Source organism: Manis javanica, chromosome 13, assembly GCF_040802235.1.
Source record: "Manis javanica isolate MJ-LG chromosome 13, MJ_LKY, whole genome shotgun sequence".
Taxonomy (NCBI): Eukaryota; Metazoa; Chordata; class Mammalia; order Pholidota; family Manidae; genus Manis; species Manis javanica.
In genome coordinates, this window is record NC_133168.1 from 67,508,915 (window position 1) to 67,527,370 (window position 18,456).

Genomic DNA, 18,456 nt, shown 5'->3' on the forward strand with positions numbered 1-18,456 from the left:
AGAAAATGTTCTCCTTATCTTCTTCACCTGGTAATAACTGCCCCTCAAGACTTACTTAGCCCCAACATCAATTCCCCTGGAAATCTTCCCAAGGGACTTACCTCTCCCTCATGAGCCTGTGCCCTGTGTCTGTCACAGCACTTCTCACCCTGGTGGTATTCATTTTAAAATTTGTCTTCTCCAATCAATTCCAAGCTTCTGAGGCCAGGGAAATTTTTTTCTGGGTTTCTCCAGGGCGTAGGGAAGAGTCAGTAAATATTATTTACTTTATAGAGAGAACATATTAAAGGCAAGAATTTTAGGTAGAGTGGATCTCTTCTCTTCCTGCATCATAATGACTTGCTCATTTGAATTGAGATTATGCCAAAACAACTCTCAGTTATGAAAGCAAATTATGTAAAATGATACTGTCTGGTGAGTTTCCCAGAGATAACTGCTCATGACATGCATGTCCTAGTAAGGATGGCAGGCACGTACCTTTGAAAAGCAAAGTTGTACAGAGTTTAAGTTTGAATACAGGTAATGGAGGTTTACACAAAGTGGAATGGAATGTATTCATGCTAAACTGTGATTCAAATGACAAAATACACAGTAATCCTCCCAGCAGCCCTAACTCTTGGAGGCATAGCCAGGGCGGTTGAAATAGGCACATCCTCTGTGGCGCCTTGGCTGCGTCCTGTTTGAGTCCCTTTTTGCCTGTTGTAACTGTTGCCTGCTAAGTGGATGGGTCATATACAGAAATAATACAAGAGGCGTTTATGTCTTTACATGAGAGGTCCCAACTCTACTGAGAATAAAAGCAATATTAGTTACTTCACTTTTCATTCCCACCAGTTGGGGATGAGAACCAGGGGAGGGCTGATATGCATCACAAAGTGACAAAGTGAACATGCAGAGACACGCGCAGCCTGAGGGGTTCTTTGCAGCACATTACACTAAGCGGTATTTGTAAGGACTGTGACTTATAAAGAAGAGATTAAATTTTGTGTAGGCTACTTAACAAAATTGGAAATACCTACAAATAATTTCATTCTGATGACTCAGCTATAGATAGCTCTGGGCTTTCAGCTGGCATGCTTCGGTCACAGGAAGTTATATTTATTTAAACATAATTGCCTGAAAATGCCAGATGGATGAGTAGTTATTGCAATGACAGGAACATTTCAAAGACAGAACCCAAATCATGAAATAGTGATGTAGAGCTCATTGAGTGATTTACTCATCCAGCCAGTATTTAGCAAGCACTACTCTATGTCTGGCCTGGCCAGATAAACCACAGAAACCAGGTGGAGGAAGATGCTAGAAGAGTTTTATAACTTTAACTTATTAGAATATGACCCTTGACTTCCTGGATGTAACTACTTTTGAATGTTATTCTTGATAAATGTTGTTTAATGATAAATGAAAAGCCCTTGACACTTTCTAAAACATTTTAACTTAAAAAAACCAAAACATTGCCTGAGTTTGTTTGTATGGAGAACTTTGATTTTGGAGTGATTTATGGACCCAAGGAGAAAAAAGTGGCAACTGGTTAAGTTGTCATTTTGCACTTTTGGGACAAGTGCCCACTTAGGTGGGAAATGCTGCCATGAAAACTATGTGGATGAATGGATCTGGGGGGCCAGATCAACCTGGAAGGGGAGGGTGACAGCAGCATGCAGCCAAGCAGAGAGATGCAGATGTCATCAGGAGTGGGCCAGAGCTGTCATGGGTGGGGTTAAGCAGAGTGAACATGTCAGATTGAACATCAAGGTCACTGACCAGGAGAGTCCAGAGAATTTGGACAAGGAGCAGGACACGGAACAGGCAGGGTGATTGGGAATTCATCGCCGAACATGGGGCTCAGGCCCAGGCTGCATACTGGGTCCAATGAGAACTACCTTTTGAAGCTTAGTGAAAAAGGATTCTGTGAGTTCACCTGTTAACTTTACTTTTGTGTCCCCTTTTCATTTTTGTTCTTGGGTTTAGTATCTTAAATTTCTGGATCAGCTCTCAGAGAAAATGAAATTGAACCAGATAGCTGCTGAACTTGGCTTTGATATGCGTCTAGATGTAGTTTTAGCTCGCACGGAGCAGCTAGTCCGCCTTGAGAGCAACGCAGTCATCGAAAACAAGACTATTGCCCACAATTTACAGAGAAAGGTACGGGATTTGAAAGTTTTTAATGTTGAAAGAAGGAATTCTTGAGAAACTTAAACATCAAAAAATAATCTACTCCCACTATACTTACTGGTGTGACTAGGAAACATATAAAGATATGCATTTAGAATTTGAGTCTCTCTTTCAAGTCTGAAGGGATGGTTAAGTGTATCACCTAAGGTTATATTTGAGAGTGAGCAACAGACCCAAAATAACAGTGGTTTAAACAAGGAGAAGTGTTTTTGTTTTTATTTTCCTTCACATAAATTTCTGAAATGTGGCAGCTTAGGGTGAGTGTAGCAGCTCTGTTTGTAAAGTCTAAGGAACCAGGCTCATTAATCTCCCGCCCCTGGGGTGGTCCTTAGCTTCATGATTCAGAAGGGTGCCTAGAGCCATTATAACTGTATTCCAGGTAGGAGGTTGGAGAAGAAAGGGATAAAGAAGAGCATGTGGGACCTATCTTTTAGGGAGGCTTCCAGAATCAGCTATGTGAACTTGTGTTTATATTCCACAGTTCTTTTGGGTAAATCTAGCTGCAAGGGAGGTTTGACACGGTAGCCTTTATTCTGGGTAGCCACTTGCCTGCCTAGTGAACCAATTCACTGTTTCTATTGCTTAGGGGGAAGAAGAGAACTGGAGAACACCCAGCAGTCTCTGCCTTCACAGGCTCTTGCACTGGAAAGGAGAGAGAAGAGCAGCTTACTTTTCACTCACTCAAAGAAAGAGTTAGAAACAGTTTAGACTAAATAAATGAATGAATTGATGAGAAGGATAAAAATATAATTACTAGTTAAATAATTATTGTCATTGGGGAAAAAAGAGGAAACACAGATGTGTTCTTATAATAGTTCTTAGGAGAAAGTTCTATGGTAGAATTATAGAGTGCAGGCTGTATAATGTCACATCTGGGTTCCCAGTTTAGCTCCACCAAGCTTTTTGACCTTGGGCAAATTACATACCTCTCTGTCTCTGTTTCCCCATGTTTAAGATGGGGATGATACCTACCCCATGAAGTTCTTAATTTTTTTTTTGAGAGGGCATCTCTCATATTTATTGATCAAATGATTGTTAACAACAATAAAATTCTGTACAGGGGACTCAATGCACAATCATTAATCAACCCCAAGCCCAACTCTCAACAGTCTCCAATCTTCTGAAGCATAATGAACAAGTTCTTAAACGGTGAACAAATTCTTACATAGTGAATAAGTTCTTACATGGTGAACAGTGCAAGGGCAGTCATCACAGAAACTTTCAGTTTTGATAACGCATCATGAACTATAAACAATCAGGTCAAATATGAATATTCATTTGATTTTTATACCTGATTTAAATGTGAATCCCACATTTCTCCCTTATTGTTATTATTATTATTTTTAATAAAATGCTGAAGTGGTAGGCAGATGCAAGATAAAGGTAGAAAACATAGTTTAGTGCTATAAGAGGGCAAATGTAGATGATCAGGTATGTGCCTATAGACTAAGTATTAATCCAAGCTAGACAAGGGCAACAAAACATCCACGGATGCAGAAGATTTCTCTCAAAACAGGCGGGGTGAGGTTCTGAGCCTCACCTCTGTTGATCCCTAATTTCTCACCTGATGGCCCCCCTGCGACTGTGCCGGTCTTAGGTTGTTCCTCCCTTGAGGAATCTTACCCGTCTCTGGCTAACCAGTCATCTTCTGGGGTGAAGTTATTAATTTTTAATAAATAATATCTTTAAACTTTTCGCCCACAGAATATGCTTATTAACATTTGACCTCTTTTCCATTTGCCATATCATATTTTTATAAAAGAAAGCAGACAACTTCCATTGCCATCAGAGGCTTTAAATTGAGCTACAATTCTTTCTGAAGTTCTCAGATAATCGATTTTTCCCCTCAATATCCAATGCCATTCCTTCTTAGGTATTGTGTAGTTGTTAAAATTATTAGAGCACAGAACTTACCAGTGTAAGTTTGCAGTAGAGTGGAAGCTGACATATAAAAGCTCGAGGAAGGGAGTTCAGTTAGAGAAATATTAAAAGCACGTTGTTAAAAATGGACCTGAATGTGGACATTGCTGTTACAGTTAGACTTTGTTTCTCTAAGTCCCTCACACCTCCGAACTCTGCCAACACAGAATGTATAATTAGCAAAAGTAGGATGGTCTTCAGCTCCTATGTTCTATGATTCTATACAGTTCTGATTTCCAATGTTTGTAATAGATGAAAGAGGTTTCTGTACTTAATATTCCATTCACTAATTGTAACATGTGAAGCCCAGGAGGGTTTTTTCCCCCTTTTAGAGTCCATACTCTTTTCCTAAAAACACTAAAATTTCCTTCATCACGTTTGATTGTCAATGATAAGTGCTGTTTGAAGACCATAATCTCTGCTCAGTTTGTGGATGGGGTGGGCCAGGCATATAATAAAGACATCAGTGAACTAAAACTTTTTGAAATCCCTTCTGTTTCTAAGATTTTCACCAGATGAAGCTTTCTGAAAAGCCTCCTTGGTATTGCTTACTTTAAAAATACGTCACTCTTATGGTTGATGCCACTCAGTCTGGTTCTAAGGGATTGAAGTTAGTCATTCTAGGTTTTGGTACTAATTTGTACTGTATCTTGTTTTGGAAAAGACCATTGCAAGTATAGTTGCCATGTGGTGTTGGTGAGGATTTTGTCTCCTTGTCTTATCATATATTTGGCTCTTGAGAAGCCCATTTTATTTTTTACTAAAGTATAGTTGATATACAATATTATACTGGTTTCAAGTATACAATACAGTGGTTCAGTAGTTGCCCATACTATTAAATCCTCACCCCAACTAGTGCAGTTACTATCTGTCAACACAGAAAGATATTACAGAATCATTGGCTATGTTCTCCATGCTGCACTTCCATCCCTGTGACCAGTTGAGAAGCCTATTTTAGCAATTTAAAAGGTAATTTTACATTTTTATTATGATGCACATAATTTTGGCGAGAATCAGATGTTGCAAGCCCACTTCTCTGCACACTTTCTGTGGCTCTTTTGGGTCCTATTTTGCAGCTACAGAACTAAATTCTTGGAAAAAATGGGAATAAAGAAATGCAACCAGGAAAAGGAATCCAATAACCTTTTTTTTTTGATGGTTTACAAATTAGTCTTATTGAAGTATAGATAAAGATCAATGTTATCTGAGTAATTCATTTATATTTACTGACTGTTCAATTATTAATGTTTTTGAAAAAAATTCCTGTTTGTATCAAACCAGCTGAAGACTCAGAAAGAAAGACTGGAGAGCAAAGAATTGCACGTGAATCTCCTCCGGCAGAAGATAGCACAGCTGGGGGAGGAGAAGCAGGTGTGTGCGGCCTTGGCCGTGGAGCGGGATGAGGCCAGTCTCACCCTAAGGAAGTTACAGAAGAAGGTGGAGAGGCTGCAGAAGGAGCTGAGCGTGTGTCAGGAATCAAACACTGAGCTCAAAGCCAAGCTGGCTGATACCAATGAGCTTAAGGCAAGTGCTCAGACCCATTTCTTTGTTGCTTTTTGCAAGTTACAATTGAAGTTTCTGCAATAGACTGACAGACTTATAAGAGACACACCAGAAGAAAAAAAGATGGAAACTTTCTCTGGTTTTTCGAGAGTTGTGGGAAAAGTGCAAAAATTACACAAATCAACATGTTAGGTCAATTTAGTGCCTTCCTTTCATACCTGAAATGGGCTGTTAGCTGCTGAGTGAAAAGTCAGAGAAGGGTGATGTTAAGTACAGAAAATTAGCACATTTCTTCAAAGTGTGGGTGCCTGTGATACTAGGGATCACGCCGGGCTGTAAGGATTTGCTCAGGAGGAAATGAGAAGGGGAACACAGCTGTTCACAGATAAGAGCCAGGCAGCTGCAGTGTTGAGGCTGTGCCCTGTGAGATGCACCACACCAACTAGCAAAGGGGGCACACAGATTGGGGCACTGTTTTCTGGATTTGAGGTGTTCAACTTCTAATGAATATAGAGAAAAAAGAAATGAAACTTAATTTAATAAAAACATTTAAATGTCATGTGTGCCACTGGCAATAATATGTAACTTCAGATATGCATGCCATGAATACAGACGAGCACTTTGTAGAAAAGCACTCTGAAATGGGTTTTGGAATGTTTCTAAGTCTGGAAACAGACCAGTAAGGAAAAGGAATCTGGAATTAAACAGCACTTAAATATGTGTAATGGGGAAAAAACAATATTTTAGGAAATATTTTCCACTTCATTTTCCCCTCTGAGTCCTGAACTCTTTTTGCTAAAGCCCTTCTAAGGTGAGGCTTTTAGAGAGGGGAGGGCAAACAGCCCAGGGGAGGGGACATGTTCAAATAGAAGGGAAGGAGGAAGAAAGGGGAAGCATAAGATGGGGTGCCATGGCTGGGGAGAATGTATCAAGGGAATTATATTCAACACCCCAACCCCACACCTTGAGACTGACTTTAGGGTATGTGTGTGCTGGATTGCGGGTAGAGTCCCCAAAGTCAGCATCAGCTGCTCCCACTCTGGCAGGAAGGGACTGGAGGAGGTGCTGAGGAATGGAACTAGATTGCTCCTTGATTCCCTGTAGCCTGAAGCTCCATCCCCGTGGTGGATGTGGAAGACAGCCAGCGATGCTGCTGGACCGCTCAGTGTGGGAGCAGGTGGTGGGACCAAGTGACCCTGCGTCAGAGTCTCCAGAGCAGACACCCAAGCCACAATCCAATGGCAGTGACAGCCAAATCTTGAATTAGCTAAGGCCAATGACCAAGCCTTGCCTTTGATCAGTGAACCCTCACAAATGTCACCAGATCTCAGATACAGGAAGGTTTCAGTGAGAGTCTGAGGATAGGAATCCCCTCTCCTAACACCGCAAAGGTTTTCTTTTCCCAAATACCACCTCAGGAAGAAGGAAGGGAGAGAAGAATCCCTGAAAGATGGAGTGATGCAGGAACAAAACAATTTTAAACCAGAGGAAATATGGTTAATTACAAAATGCCATCTACTCTGACATTTTGGGATGGTGGCGGGAGTTGGTTTCTTCTTTCTGAAAGGTAATGTAGCTTATCCTAAAGTTAATGTGCTGGGACCTTGCATTAGCTGTTCCTGACCTGCAGGTTGTGTGGACTGTTCAGGTCCAGGCTGGAGACACATATCTCCCCCACTTCCTTTTGTGGGGCCACAGGAGCGTTGCTTTATTAGAGAGAATAAAGGGTCCCTAAATACTTCCAAAGAAGCCAGAAAGGAAAAGTTAAAGACATGAAAACCAGTCGTGAGACATATGATAGTGGGAGAATATCGTGGAGCTTAAAGGAAAGAAAAGGAACTTCAACACTATAGTCAAGGTATAAATAATATAGACCTTTGAAAATGAAACATAGGTTGGTTTTCTCTTTCATCAAAATTTCTCCTCTATTAGTTACTTTTTTTTCTACTTTGGTTTATTTTGCTATTTCTTTTCTATCTCCCTAAGATGTGCATCAGCTTATTCATTTTTAGTGTCCCTTCTTTTCTAATACATGTAGTTATGGCTGTGAATTTTCCTCTAAGTATTATTTCAGCTGCACCCCCAAAAGTTTTATATGTAGTAGATTGGTTGTCATTTAATTAAAAATAGTTTCTAATTTTCATTGTGATATTTTCCTTTGATACAGATTATTTAGAAGCACATTTCTAAACTTAAAAGTATTTGGAGGTTTTGTAGTGATATTTGTTTAAGTGATTTGAGGTTTAGGATGATTTTATCTTCCTTCAGAGAGGATTTTATTTCTTTTTTCCAGATTCCTGGGGACATTTTTACCTTGTAGCTCAGGGTCATCTTAATCCAAAATTAAGACTTGAGACATTTTGAGGTGACTCTGTGTTGACATGAAGTGAAGTTACACACTACATGAGTGAGGATTTTTTTCTATTTCCCTTCCTTGTCGGATACAGCCTTTCAGGGACCTCTTCTAAAGTAGGAGTGATTTGTCAAGTGTTCCATCAGTTGCAGGAACCAGGCTCTGACTCTTGAGACCCATCCCTGAAAAGCTGCCAAAATGCTCCTGAGCCTCTCAGCCACCCCTTCCAGATTACTACATGCTCCCATAGGACAGAGGACCTCAAAGTCTTTGTACACTTCTGAGTCCCTGGCTTCTTCCAGATGTTGGCCTAGTAGTTTCTGGCATCTTATAAGCTCTTTGAATTTTTAAGAGGTATTTTTTTCCTTGTTCCCTCTTATTATATTGAGTGAGAACATTAGTCTGGACTACCTAATCTCCCTTTTCCAAGGTGATAAGAGAAGGTGGTGTTTATTTAAATCTTAGCCACTAGTGGAAAAGTGGCTACCTCTGTACCACGGCAGCAGTCTCTATTTTTTTCTGAGTGTGCACTCTACTTTATAGACCACAGTCTAATAGCAGAGGTGATAATGATGGAGCAAGGAATTTCCAATCTCTGATGTCCAGGATGAGAGCAAGTGAAGAGCAGTTTTAGAAATGGGTCAGTACCTAGTGGATGGCAGTGTGAGTGCCATTGGGAGTTTCGGTTTGAGGCAGGGTGCTTTCCAGGCTAGGTAGATTGAGAGTGGCAGTGGAACACCTGGCCAACAGCCCTGTGAAGTAGGATGGAGTTGGGGTGCAAGTAGCCCACACTTTCTGTGGCAGGTAGCAGGTAGCAGAAGTAGGAAAACAGCTAGTGAAAAACAAGTCCCGTGTTTATATAATATGTTCCTGTTTGGGGTCTATGACTTCTGCCTTGGGTCATTTTTCACATGGATTATTATAATTATTTATAAGTGGTCTTTTTCACTTAACCTTTTCACAAGCAATCCTGATTGCTATAGTTAAGTTTTGTTCTTTGGGTGATGTGATTATGCAGCATGTGGTTCTAGTAATACTGTCTCGTTTGAGAATTTCCACTTCCTGCATCATCAGTGTAATGCAGTGTTTTTAAGTGTCAGGCACATACCTCTGGGAGTTCACAAGATGTTTCTGGGTGGCACATAACAATGATGTTCAATCCTGAAGTGAAAAATGAATTGCCTTTCATTTTTCTTTCAATTCTTTCACTATCAAGGAGAAAAATCTTTCAAGTTATTATGTTCTTTTACACCTCTAGAACACCCACTAGTCAACTTTTTGAACAAAGAATAAGACTTAAGCTCAGTGCTGAGTTCAAGCAATAGTACCTAGTTTTGTTTTCATTATAGAGTGTTTGTTTTATTGTTATCTTCCAGTCATGATAAGTTCTATTGAAATCATATAAAGTTCCCTTGAAAACAAATAAATTCATTCCAGTTAAAGAGATGGTTGATTTAAAGAAAAAAATGATTAATATAGGAGATATGTGGCTGTGGCAAAAATTGTGGAGTTGAAATGGGAATAATGGAAAGAGACAGATTGGAGATGAGAATGATAATAAATGATAATTAAATGCAATTAGCAGTTAAATAGAAGCTCTGATTGGTTGCTTCTGATACCATGATAATTTCTGGGAATTGGCTAGTGGTGGAGGAAGAAGCTGGGCAGAGAACAAGGGCCTGATCACACAGGGCCTCATGAGTTCCCATAAGATGCTTGGACTTATCCTCTGAGTCCTGGGGAGCCATTGGAGAATTTCAAGCAGGAGAGTGAAATTATCAGGAAGGAGACTAAAAAGAAATGGAGAGATATGAGGGGAGCAGGGGACCTCCAGAATGAGGCTGTGATCAATAGTATCAAGTGCAGCAGTAAGATAAGGATGGGAGGGCTGTTCACTGCACTGGGCTTTAGAGCATCTATGGCTGAAGCGTGTATGTAGTAGGTTGTGTTGGTAGTGGGTGAGGACTTTTAGAGTAGCCAAATTTCAGTAGGCTGCAGGATGAAGGAGAAGTGGAAACCAAAAAAGTGGCCTGCTTTTCTGGAATACTTGGATGAAAAGGGGAGGAGTGTTGGGAAAGTAAAGACAGCCTGAATGTTTACTTTGTTGTTTTATTTTGCATAAAGAGACCACACTTTTACTTAAAAGATAGAGGAAAGGTATAGGAGAGACTGGACTTGACTACTCAGAAATTACTCAGGCCCTTAAACATTTAAGTAGAACACTAAGTCTGCCTTCCAGTGGAGACTGGAGATCTAATTTACTGACACAGTACATGCCAATTCTATGAATCTATCAGAGATGTCAACCACAGAATAGCTTATTTTTTAATTTAAGACATATGATATTTGCATCCAAGATAGACTAGTAATACCAATTATCCATCTTTGACCAGGGCATGTATTAACTTTACTATTGATAAAGCAACATTTCTAGACATTAGAAAGAAGGCCTTTCTGTATTCATTTTCTAAGGCTGCTGTAACCAGTTACTACAACCTGGGTGGCTTAATCCCACAGAAAATTTTCTCTCTCTCTCACAATTCTGGAGGCCAGAAATCTGAAATCAAGGTGTTGACAGGGTTGATTTCTTCTGGAGGATCTGAGGGAGAATTTATTACATGTCCTAGCATCCTTGGCTGGCAGTTGTGGAATTCCAGTCTCTGCCTCCATCTTCATGTGACCTTCCCCTCTTGTGTGTGTCCTTTTCGCATCTTGTAAGGATACATTTGAGTTAGGGCCCACCCTAACCTGGGGTGATCTCATTATGAGAATCTTACTTACACCTGCAAAGATCACATTCTGAGGTTCTGGGTGGACGTGTCTTTGGTGAGGACATTATTCAATCCATTAAAATTAAGAATTAATTTCACCATTTATAGAAGATTGATATAATTTGGATTATATACTGACATCATAAAAAATTGAGATACAATTTACATGCAATAAAATTCACCCTTTTAAAGTGTACAAGGCATTGGTTTTTTAGTATGTTGACAATGTTATGCAGCTATCACACCACTCCATAATTCTAGAACATTTCTATTATCTGCATTACCCTCCCCCTGCCCCCAAAATCCCATACCTATCAGCATCACTTTCCATCCCACCTTTCCTTAACCTCTGGAAACCACTAATCTGTTTTCTGTTTCTATGGATTTGCCTAATCTGGACAATTCATATAAATGGAGTCATGTAATATGTGGCCTTTTACCTCTGTCTTCTTCCATTTGGCGTAATGTTTTCCAGGTTCATCTATGTTGTACTGTGTATAGCAATTCATTCCTGTATTAGAGTTCTCCAGAGATATAGAACAGGAAATGTATGTGTATATATCTGTATATAGTATTTATATCTGTATCTATATCGTCTATATCTGTATTTGTAGATCCCTAATGTAAATAGAACTAACAGAATGTGTGTGTGTGGGTACATATATATATGTGTGTGTGTATATATATTTGAGAGAAAGAGAGAGACATTGATTGATTTTAAGAAATTGGCTCATGTGATTATAGAAGATCAAGTTTAAAATCTGCAGGATAGGCTGGCAGGAAAAACCAGTGTTGCAGTTCAAGTCCAAAAGCTGTTGGCAGAATTCCCTCTTGCTCAAGGAAAGTCAGTCAGGCAGTCTTTTGTTCTTTCAGTCCTTCAACTGATTGGATGAAGCCCATCCACATTATGGAAGGGAAATCTATTTTACTCAAAGTTCATTAATTTAAATGTTAATCTCAATGCAAGACACCCTCATGGAAATACCATAATAATGTTTGACTAAATATCTGGGTGTGGCCCAGCTTAGTTGACATGTAAAATTAATTATCACAGTTCCTTTTTTATGTCTGAATAATATTCCAGTATTTGGATATACCACATTTTGTTTATCCAGTCAGCATTTGATGGACATTTTGATTATTTCCACTTTTTGGTTATTATGAATAAGTCTGTTATGAACATTTATGTATAAGTTTCTTTATGCATTTCTATGTCTGTTGCAAAACCATGGCTGAAGACCTTGATTCCTAGGTTATCTAAATCTCCCTCTTTAAGATCCATGAAGTAAATTTCTCCTGAATTCTAGACCAGGAAAAAGTAGAACTTTCCAGATGAACTATTAAATTTTAAGTTGGCAGGCAAACATAACTATTGTAGAAACCCCTTTTTGTAAGAAAAATATTTATTTGTAGATTCTCCTCCTTTGTTTAGTCAAATTAATTTTGTTACAATGTTGCTTACATATGTACTAATTTGACACTGTAGTAATTTCTTAATCTTATTACACTTTTACCATTATAAAATCCAATTTAGAGATCAAGATGAAGTGAAAACAATAAAAAATTAGCAATATTCAATATGCTAGATTATGTTATTTTACTAAAATTATCATTAATAAGAATGTGTGGTATGAATTACTCATGACACAGGGTCTTTTGAGTTTGGCATGCCTATAGTTTATGTTACCTACTATGTGCTTTATTTTATGACTGCAGATACTTTGTTTGCACATGCACCATGACATAGTTTAGCCTTTACTTGGCATGAGCACATTATTTATGTATTAACTCTACCCTTCCTTTTTTCTCATTAACCTGGGATAATTAAAATAGTACTACTGATTGGCACAAACACAGCCTTATGCACAGATGCAAATGCAGCAACTGAAATCATGTGGCAGAAACTCCAGAGGATCTAGACAATGCTTTGTGTAACTCATATAACACTAGTTTCTTCATAGCCCACATGAGTTATGATTAGGTTCAACTGAATACATTGAAACATCCCGTAATAACAGTGGCTTAGACAGGAGAGATATTTATTCCTTCTCACTAAAAGGAAGCATTGAATGAAACATCCCATGCTTAGTAGGGTAGTTCCACAGTCATCAGCAGCCCTGGTTTGTTCTATCCTTCTGCTTTACCATCGTAGCTATATCTTTCATTCTGAACACCATCTCTTAGTGCAAGCTAGCCACTGGGGCTGTGGCCTTACTCCAGTCTCCAGGCAGGAGAAAAGCTGGAAGGACATCCTGTATGCCAGTGCAGCATTTCCTACGTATCCATTGGTCAGAGCTTAGTAGCTGGACCTCACTTAGATGAAGTCAACCTGGGAAATGGGCCTTTAGTCTGCACAGTAAGAAAGAAAGGAAGAATAGATAAGTGGAAAGCTATCTGCTGAAAGATTGTGCCCCATCTTAGTAGGGGGCTGTGGCCAAAATCAGTAGTCAGACAACCAAAAACTAGTGGAAAGCTATTGGTATCTTCATTGTAGTCTCTCAAAGAAACACCAAAAAGGAATAACATTCTTCAGCCACCAGCCAAGATCTCTCCTGCCTTTGAACTCTCTTGATCATCTCCCACACAAGGTAGCTGCTCCCATGCTTCTCCATTCCAGAGCTTTTTCCACCCCAGCCAGTGTAGCCTTTCCCTCTCTGTTTTATTCTAGGCTACCATTTGGATTCAGTTCTGATTCAGTAGATCCATTGACCTTGAATTTGAGCACTCCCCACTCTGGGTGTGTGCACCAAGCAGAGCCTGTCAGGAAGAGCTTCCTTGGTTGTGGAGTGGTCTGTGAGCAGAGGTGTACTCAGACTGCAGAGTTGAACACCTTCCTCTGATTTCTGCTGTGGTTTTCCTGTGGTTCTCTTTAGGGGGGGCACAGCATCTCTTTGGGCCATCAGGAGACTCTCCCATTTTGCCGTCCCACCTTTTTCAGAGAGCCTGAGTGCAGTGCCCAGATCCTGCAGGGTGCTTCAGTGCAGCCTCTTGAAAACCCTCCAGCTGCAACATTGAGAACCTCTAGGGGATTCAACAAATCTGTTTTAACTTGAGTCAACAATCAGATTTTAAATTGAGGCATCTTCTCTTTCAGGCCTTTTGGCCCTTGTAATGTGAGAAAAAAATCGTTCCCTGTATTTCAAAATTCTTTCCCTCAAGGAGGCATACACTGGATATGGTGTTCACCGGAAGTGAAGCACACTAGGAAACGTCTATCTTTGCTGGGGGGTCTGGGTAGCACATCAGTCTTGTTTATGACCAGTTATGTCCCACTGGAAAAAATCTAGGGCACAGTCTCTTGCAGAACTCTGGGTTGGATCTGAGAAGCTCCTTTAGGAGGATTAAGAAAGTTGCTTAGGCCCATCCCACTCCCCGGCATCTCCTTTGTTGGGTTTGATTTAGGAGGCTGAGGCCTCTGTCACCACCGCTGGCTCCCAGTTCTATCCTGGTGGCTTGGCTCAGCGTTCTATTACTTACTCTCGCTCCCTGACAGCAAGAGTTGAGGCAGCCCTCAGGATAGTGATAAAGTCTCAACATATTTTTCAGAAATTCTTGGCTCTGAATTCTTCTCATTAGGACCTGATTTATGTCCTTTGAGCTTTCCAAGCTGTGTTCCTTTGCCTTTGGTAGATAGCTGACTGTAAATGTTTTTCCAGCCTGTGCAGAAAGGCTGAATGTTCTCCACTTCTGTTAATACAAGTTTTGAATTCAACATCCCAGTCCCATCCACTTATCACTTTGCCACATACTTTCTCTAGCAGCGATGTATTTGGCAATGAAGGGGATCTCTTTGTTTTAAATGGGGATGACTTTGTTTTAAAATTGATATTTATTGTGTTCATCTAATATTCCCCAATTTGTAAAATGTTTGATAATCCATAGAACATATTATTTAGAGCTGTTGTTTATATACTTTACACATAAATATACATATGTATGCAAACATTTTTTTGACAGATGCATGATCAATACAGTACATGCAATACATTATGCATGATGTATTGGTCATGTGTGGATCAGGTCCCTTATCCAACTTTCTGGTTAGAAAAATGTCAAATCTATAGAACAGTTGTAAGAATAGTATACTGGATAATTTTTTACTCTTCAATAATGATTCATGTAATAATTGTTAATATTTTTCTGATTACTATAATTTGTCTGATGGGGTTATTTATTATTTTTTTGAGAGAGCATCTCTCATATTTATTGATCAAATGGTTGTTAACAACAATAAAATTCTGTATAGGGGGGTCAATGCTCAATGTACAATCATTAATCCATCTCAAGCCTAATTCTCGTCAGTCTCCAATCTTCTGAAGCATAACGAACAAGTTCTTACATGGTGAACAAATTCTTACATAGCGAATAAATTCTTACATGGTGAACAGTACAAGGGCATTCATCACAGAAACTTTTGGTTTTGATCACGCATTATGAACTATAAACAATCAGGTCAAATATGAATATTTGTTTGATTTTTATACTTGATTTATATGTTGATCCCACATTTCTCTCTTTATTATTATTATTATTTTTATTTTTAATAAAATGCTGAAGTGGTAGGTAGATGCAAGATAAAGGTAGAAAACATAGTTTAGTGCTGTAAGAGGGCAAATGTAGATGATCAGGTGTGTGCCTATGGACTAAGTATTAATTAATCCAAGCTAGACAAGGGCAGCAAAACATCCACGGATGCAGAAGATTTCTCTCAAAGCAGGGGGGATGAGGTTCTGAGCCTCACCTCTGTTGATCCCCAATTTCTCACCTGATGGCCCCCCTGCGACTGTACCTGTCTTAGGTTGTTCCTCCCTTGAGGAATCTTACCCGTCTCTGGCTAACCAGTTCTATGCCCAGCGCTTGTCTCGAGGTATCTTTACCACCTGGAGAAATTATGATACTCGATAAATTCGATATGAGGCACGAATTCTATTTAAGGGTTGTAATTAGGAAGGAAGAAGAAAAGCTATAGAGGTAGCATATGGAAGAAAACATGGGAGGATTGATTATTTCTTTGACATATCTTCTTGTAGAGTACCTTAAGCATGTATAGGTTTTAAACTACCAACTAATTTGCGCTCACATATTAACATAATAGGAATACGGTGACATAAACAAAGCAAATCTATAATTACCATCCATCTCCAGTGAAGCCAAGAAAACCATTTAGGCACCCTAGGCATTTGTGAAAATTTGTCTATGATATGATGGATATTGTCCAACTGTACTTGAACAGTCTGAGAGAAATCAGACAAATTAAAGCAGCCCATTTCTGGGATCTGTTCACATCTGATGGGGTTATTTTTGCAGAACCATTTGAGAGTTAGTTGTGTGCATCATGACACCTCATCCCTAAATACTTACAAGGTATCTCTTAAGAATAAAATGTTCTGTGTGAACTCTGTGTAGTTGTCACATTCAGGACTCAACATTAGGCAATACTCTAATATACTGGTATCTAATACACACGTCTATATTCATGTATGGGTTTTGATAACTTGGAATCCATGAATGATCTCAAGATTGGACCCTGTAGACCTGCACTTACTGGGTGGTATTGTCTCAAGTGCTTGCTCTACAACTGCCATTTCATTGGCTAAAAAGCCGATTCAGAGACCCTTCCCCTAGCTGCTGCCGGCATTTTACTTGTGCATATTTCCCAAACTGCCATGTTTGTTCTTACACCTTCTTGAATTCAAGTCCCACAGCAACCTGTCAGTTTTCCAAGGGATTTCCTCTTTCCTGTACAGAATCAGTTCAAAGCCTTGAACTTGTGCAAGCATGTCTGCCATCGACCTCCTCTCTGCCTGGGAAAGAATTACATTTCTTAAGAAGTTTGTCTGTAGGTAAAAACAAGTTTCCAGTTTAGGCATTGGACTCAGGCTTCCTTAATTTAGTAAAGTCACACAAGATGATATATATCTAGTTTTCCATCCAGATATCCATATTCTGAGCAGTCACTTCTCGGCCATGTCATGTTGTGACTCCAGTTTTAGACGAGTTTCTGTCATTCCTCTGACTTTCTAGAAGTACTGGAAGAACCTTCAGAGTTTAGATCAGCTCTGCTCATGCTCCTTGTGCCATAAACCTGATACTTGGTTAGAGTGAAGTTGCATTCTAAGCCTGAGTGAGACTTGGTGAAGATTTTAATCTCTGACAATATCCTCCAGATGTAATCTAGGTAAGTCACAATCTCAAAATCCTACATCAATAAATAATCAACAGTCCATCAACTAAATGACTATTGTTAGCTTTTTATTGTTACTCAGAAAAAGAAAAATAGGAAAGAGAAATACAAGTGGGATTTCAGTTGGAACTTAGAACTGGGATAAATGTTAGAGTAAGATCAGGTATAATTCTTTCATATTAAAATAAAATTAATATATAAAAACAGCAACACAGACAACAAACAGATATCGCATGAACCCATTTAATCCTCCTCTGAACCTGAGGTTTTCATAAAAGAACTTGACCAGTTGCACTAGAGCCCAGAGCAAATCCCTGTCAGGAAGGCTGCTCAGCACAGTGTCACACCACAGCAGCCCAATTGGGGGTGTCAGGAGCGGAGGGTCAGGGTCCCCAAGCAGAGTTCATACCACTCTGTTATGCCCACCACAGAGCACAAGGCAAAGGAGTGAATTCTTATTGCAGAGTCTCTGAACTATAAAGAAAAAAACCCCCTGTTTTTCTGGGCTGGTAAAAACAGTACTACTAGGGAGTAAAGAGAGGGTGTCCCTAAAACAAACAAGGACTCCACTCATCAGGAGTGGCATTTTTAAGCATCGTTTCCCATTTATTTTTCTCATTTCCTTGCTCCCTGACACCTTGTCTAAGCACCTCAAATTCCCTCTTCCACCATTCCAAATTTCTCCAAAAACCTATTTCTGCAGCCTAGGTAGGACAGACTGTCTTTTCCTCTCCATGATGCTCTTAATCACACAGATCAACTTAGTGTCCCAGGCTTTCTTCCTTCCTGACACTCACCCGACACCCCCAGCTTCTGCCTGAGGAGCTGGGATGGCAGCAGATACGGCAGGGAGGCACCCCCCCCCTTCTCAGGAAAGAAGGGATGGGACTGGAGGAAGAGGACAGCGCGCACTCTTTATTTGGTATCTTATTTTATCACTTTTATAAGCAATTTGAAAAAGATTTTCAACAAAATTAAAACCCCAAATTATACCTTTTTTTCTGTGAATCTGCCTGGAGCCCTTGTCTGAACTGTTAGAAAGCTCAGAACTAAATTCAGAACGCTCCTGCTCTTCTTCATTCATTCCGTAGGTACTTATTTGTGTGTTTCAAAGTGATTTATTTTGATGCCTTTTAAAGACTTCTTTGTAAATGTACTTTCAAATAATAGCTTTATCAAGATACAAAGCACATACCATAAAAGTCACTCTTTTAAAATGTACAATTTGCTGGTTTTTTAATATATTCTCAGAGATGGTGTATAATGGTGACATTATCTAATCTCAGAACATCGTCATCACCCTAAAAGGAAACCCTGTGCACATTAGTGATTCTTCCGCATTCTCCTCCCACAGCCCCTGGCCTTTTCTGGATCTTTTTTACAAATGGATTCATATAATAAGTGGTCTTTGATGGCTTATTTCTTTCTCTAAGACTTCATAGTGTTTTCAAGGTTCATCCGGGTCGTAGCATATATCAATACTTCATTTCTTCTTCCTGCTGGGTAGCATTCCAGCACACGGATAGATCACATTTTATTTATCTAGTCATCAG

General features: G+C 39.5%; 1 protein-coding gene across 3 annotated transcripts in view; it reads left to right on the forward strand.

Moving 5' to 3' along the window:
* Positions 1 to 18,456, forward strand: part of CCDC170 (coiled-coil domain containing 170) — a 78,798-nt gene that overhangs the window by 55,234 nt on the left and 5,108 nt on the right. For all 3 annotated transcript variants that reach the window (XM_073219763.1, XM_073219764.1, XM_073219762.1), the window contains 2 exons: positions 1,969 to 2,142; positions 5,374 to 5,616. In XM_073219763.1, coding sequence (XP_073075864.1) covers positions 1,969 to 2,142; positions 5,374 to 5,616 — 417 coding nt within the window. The remainder of the gene's footprint in view (positions 1 to 1,968; positions 2,143 to 5,373; positions 5,617 to 18,456) is intronic.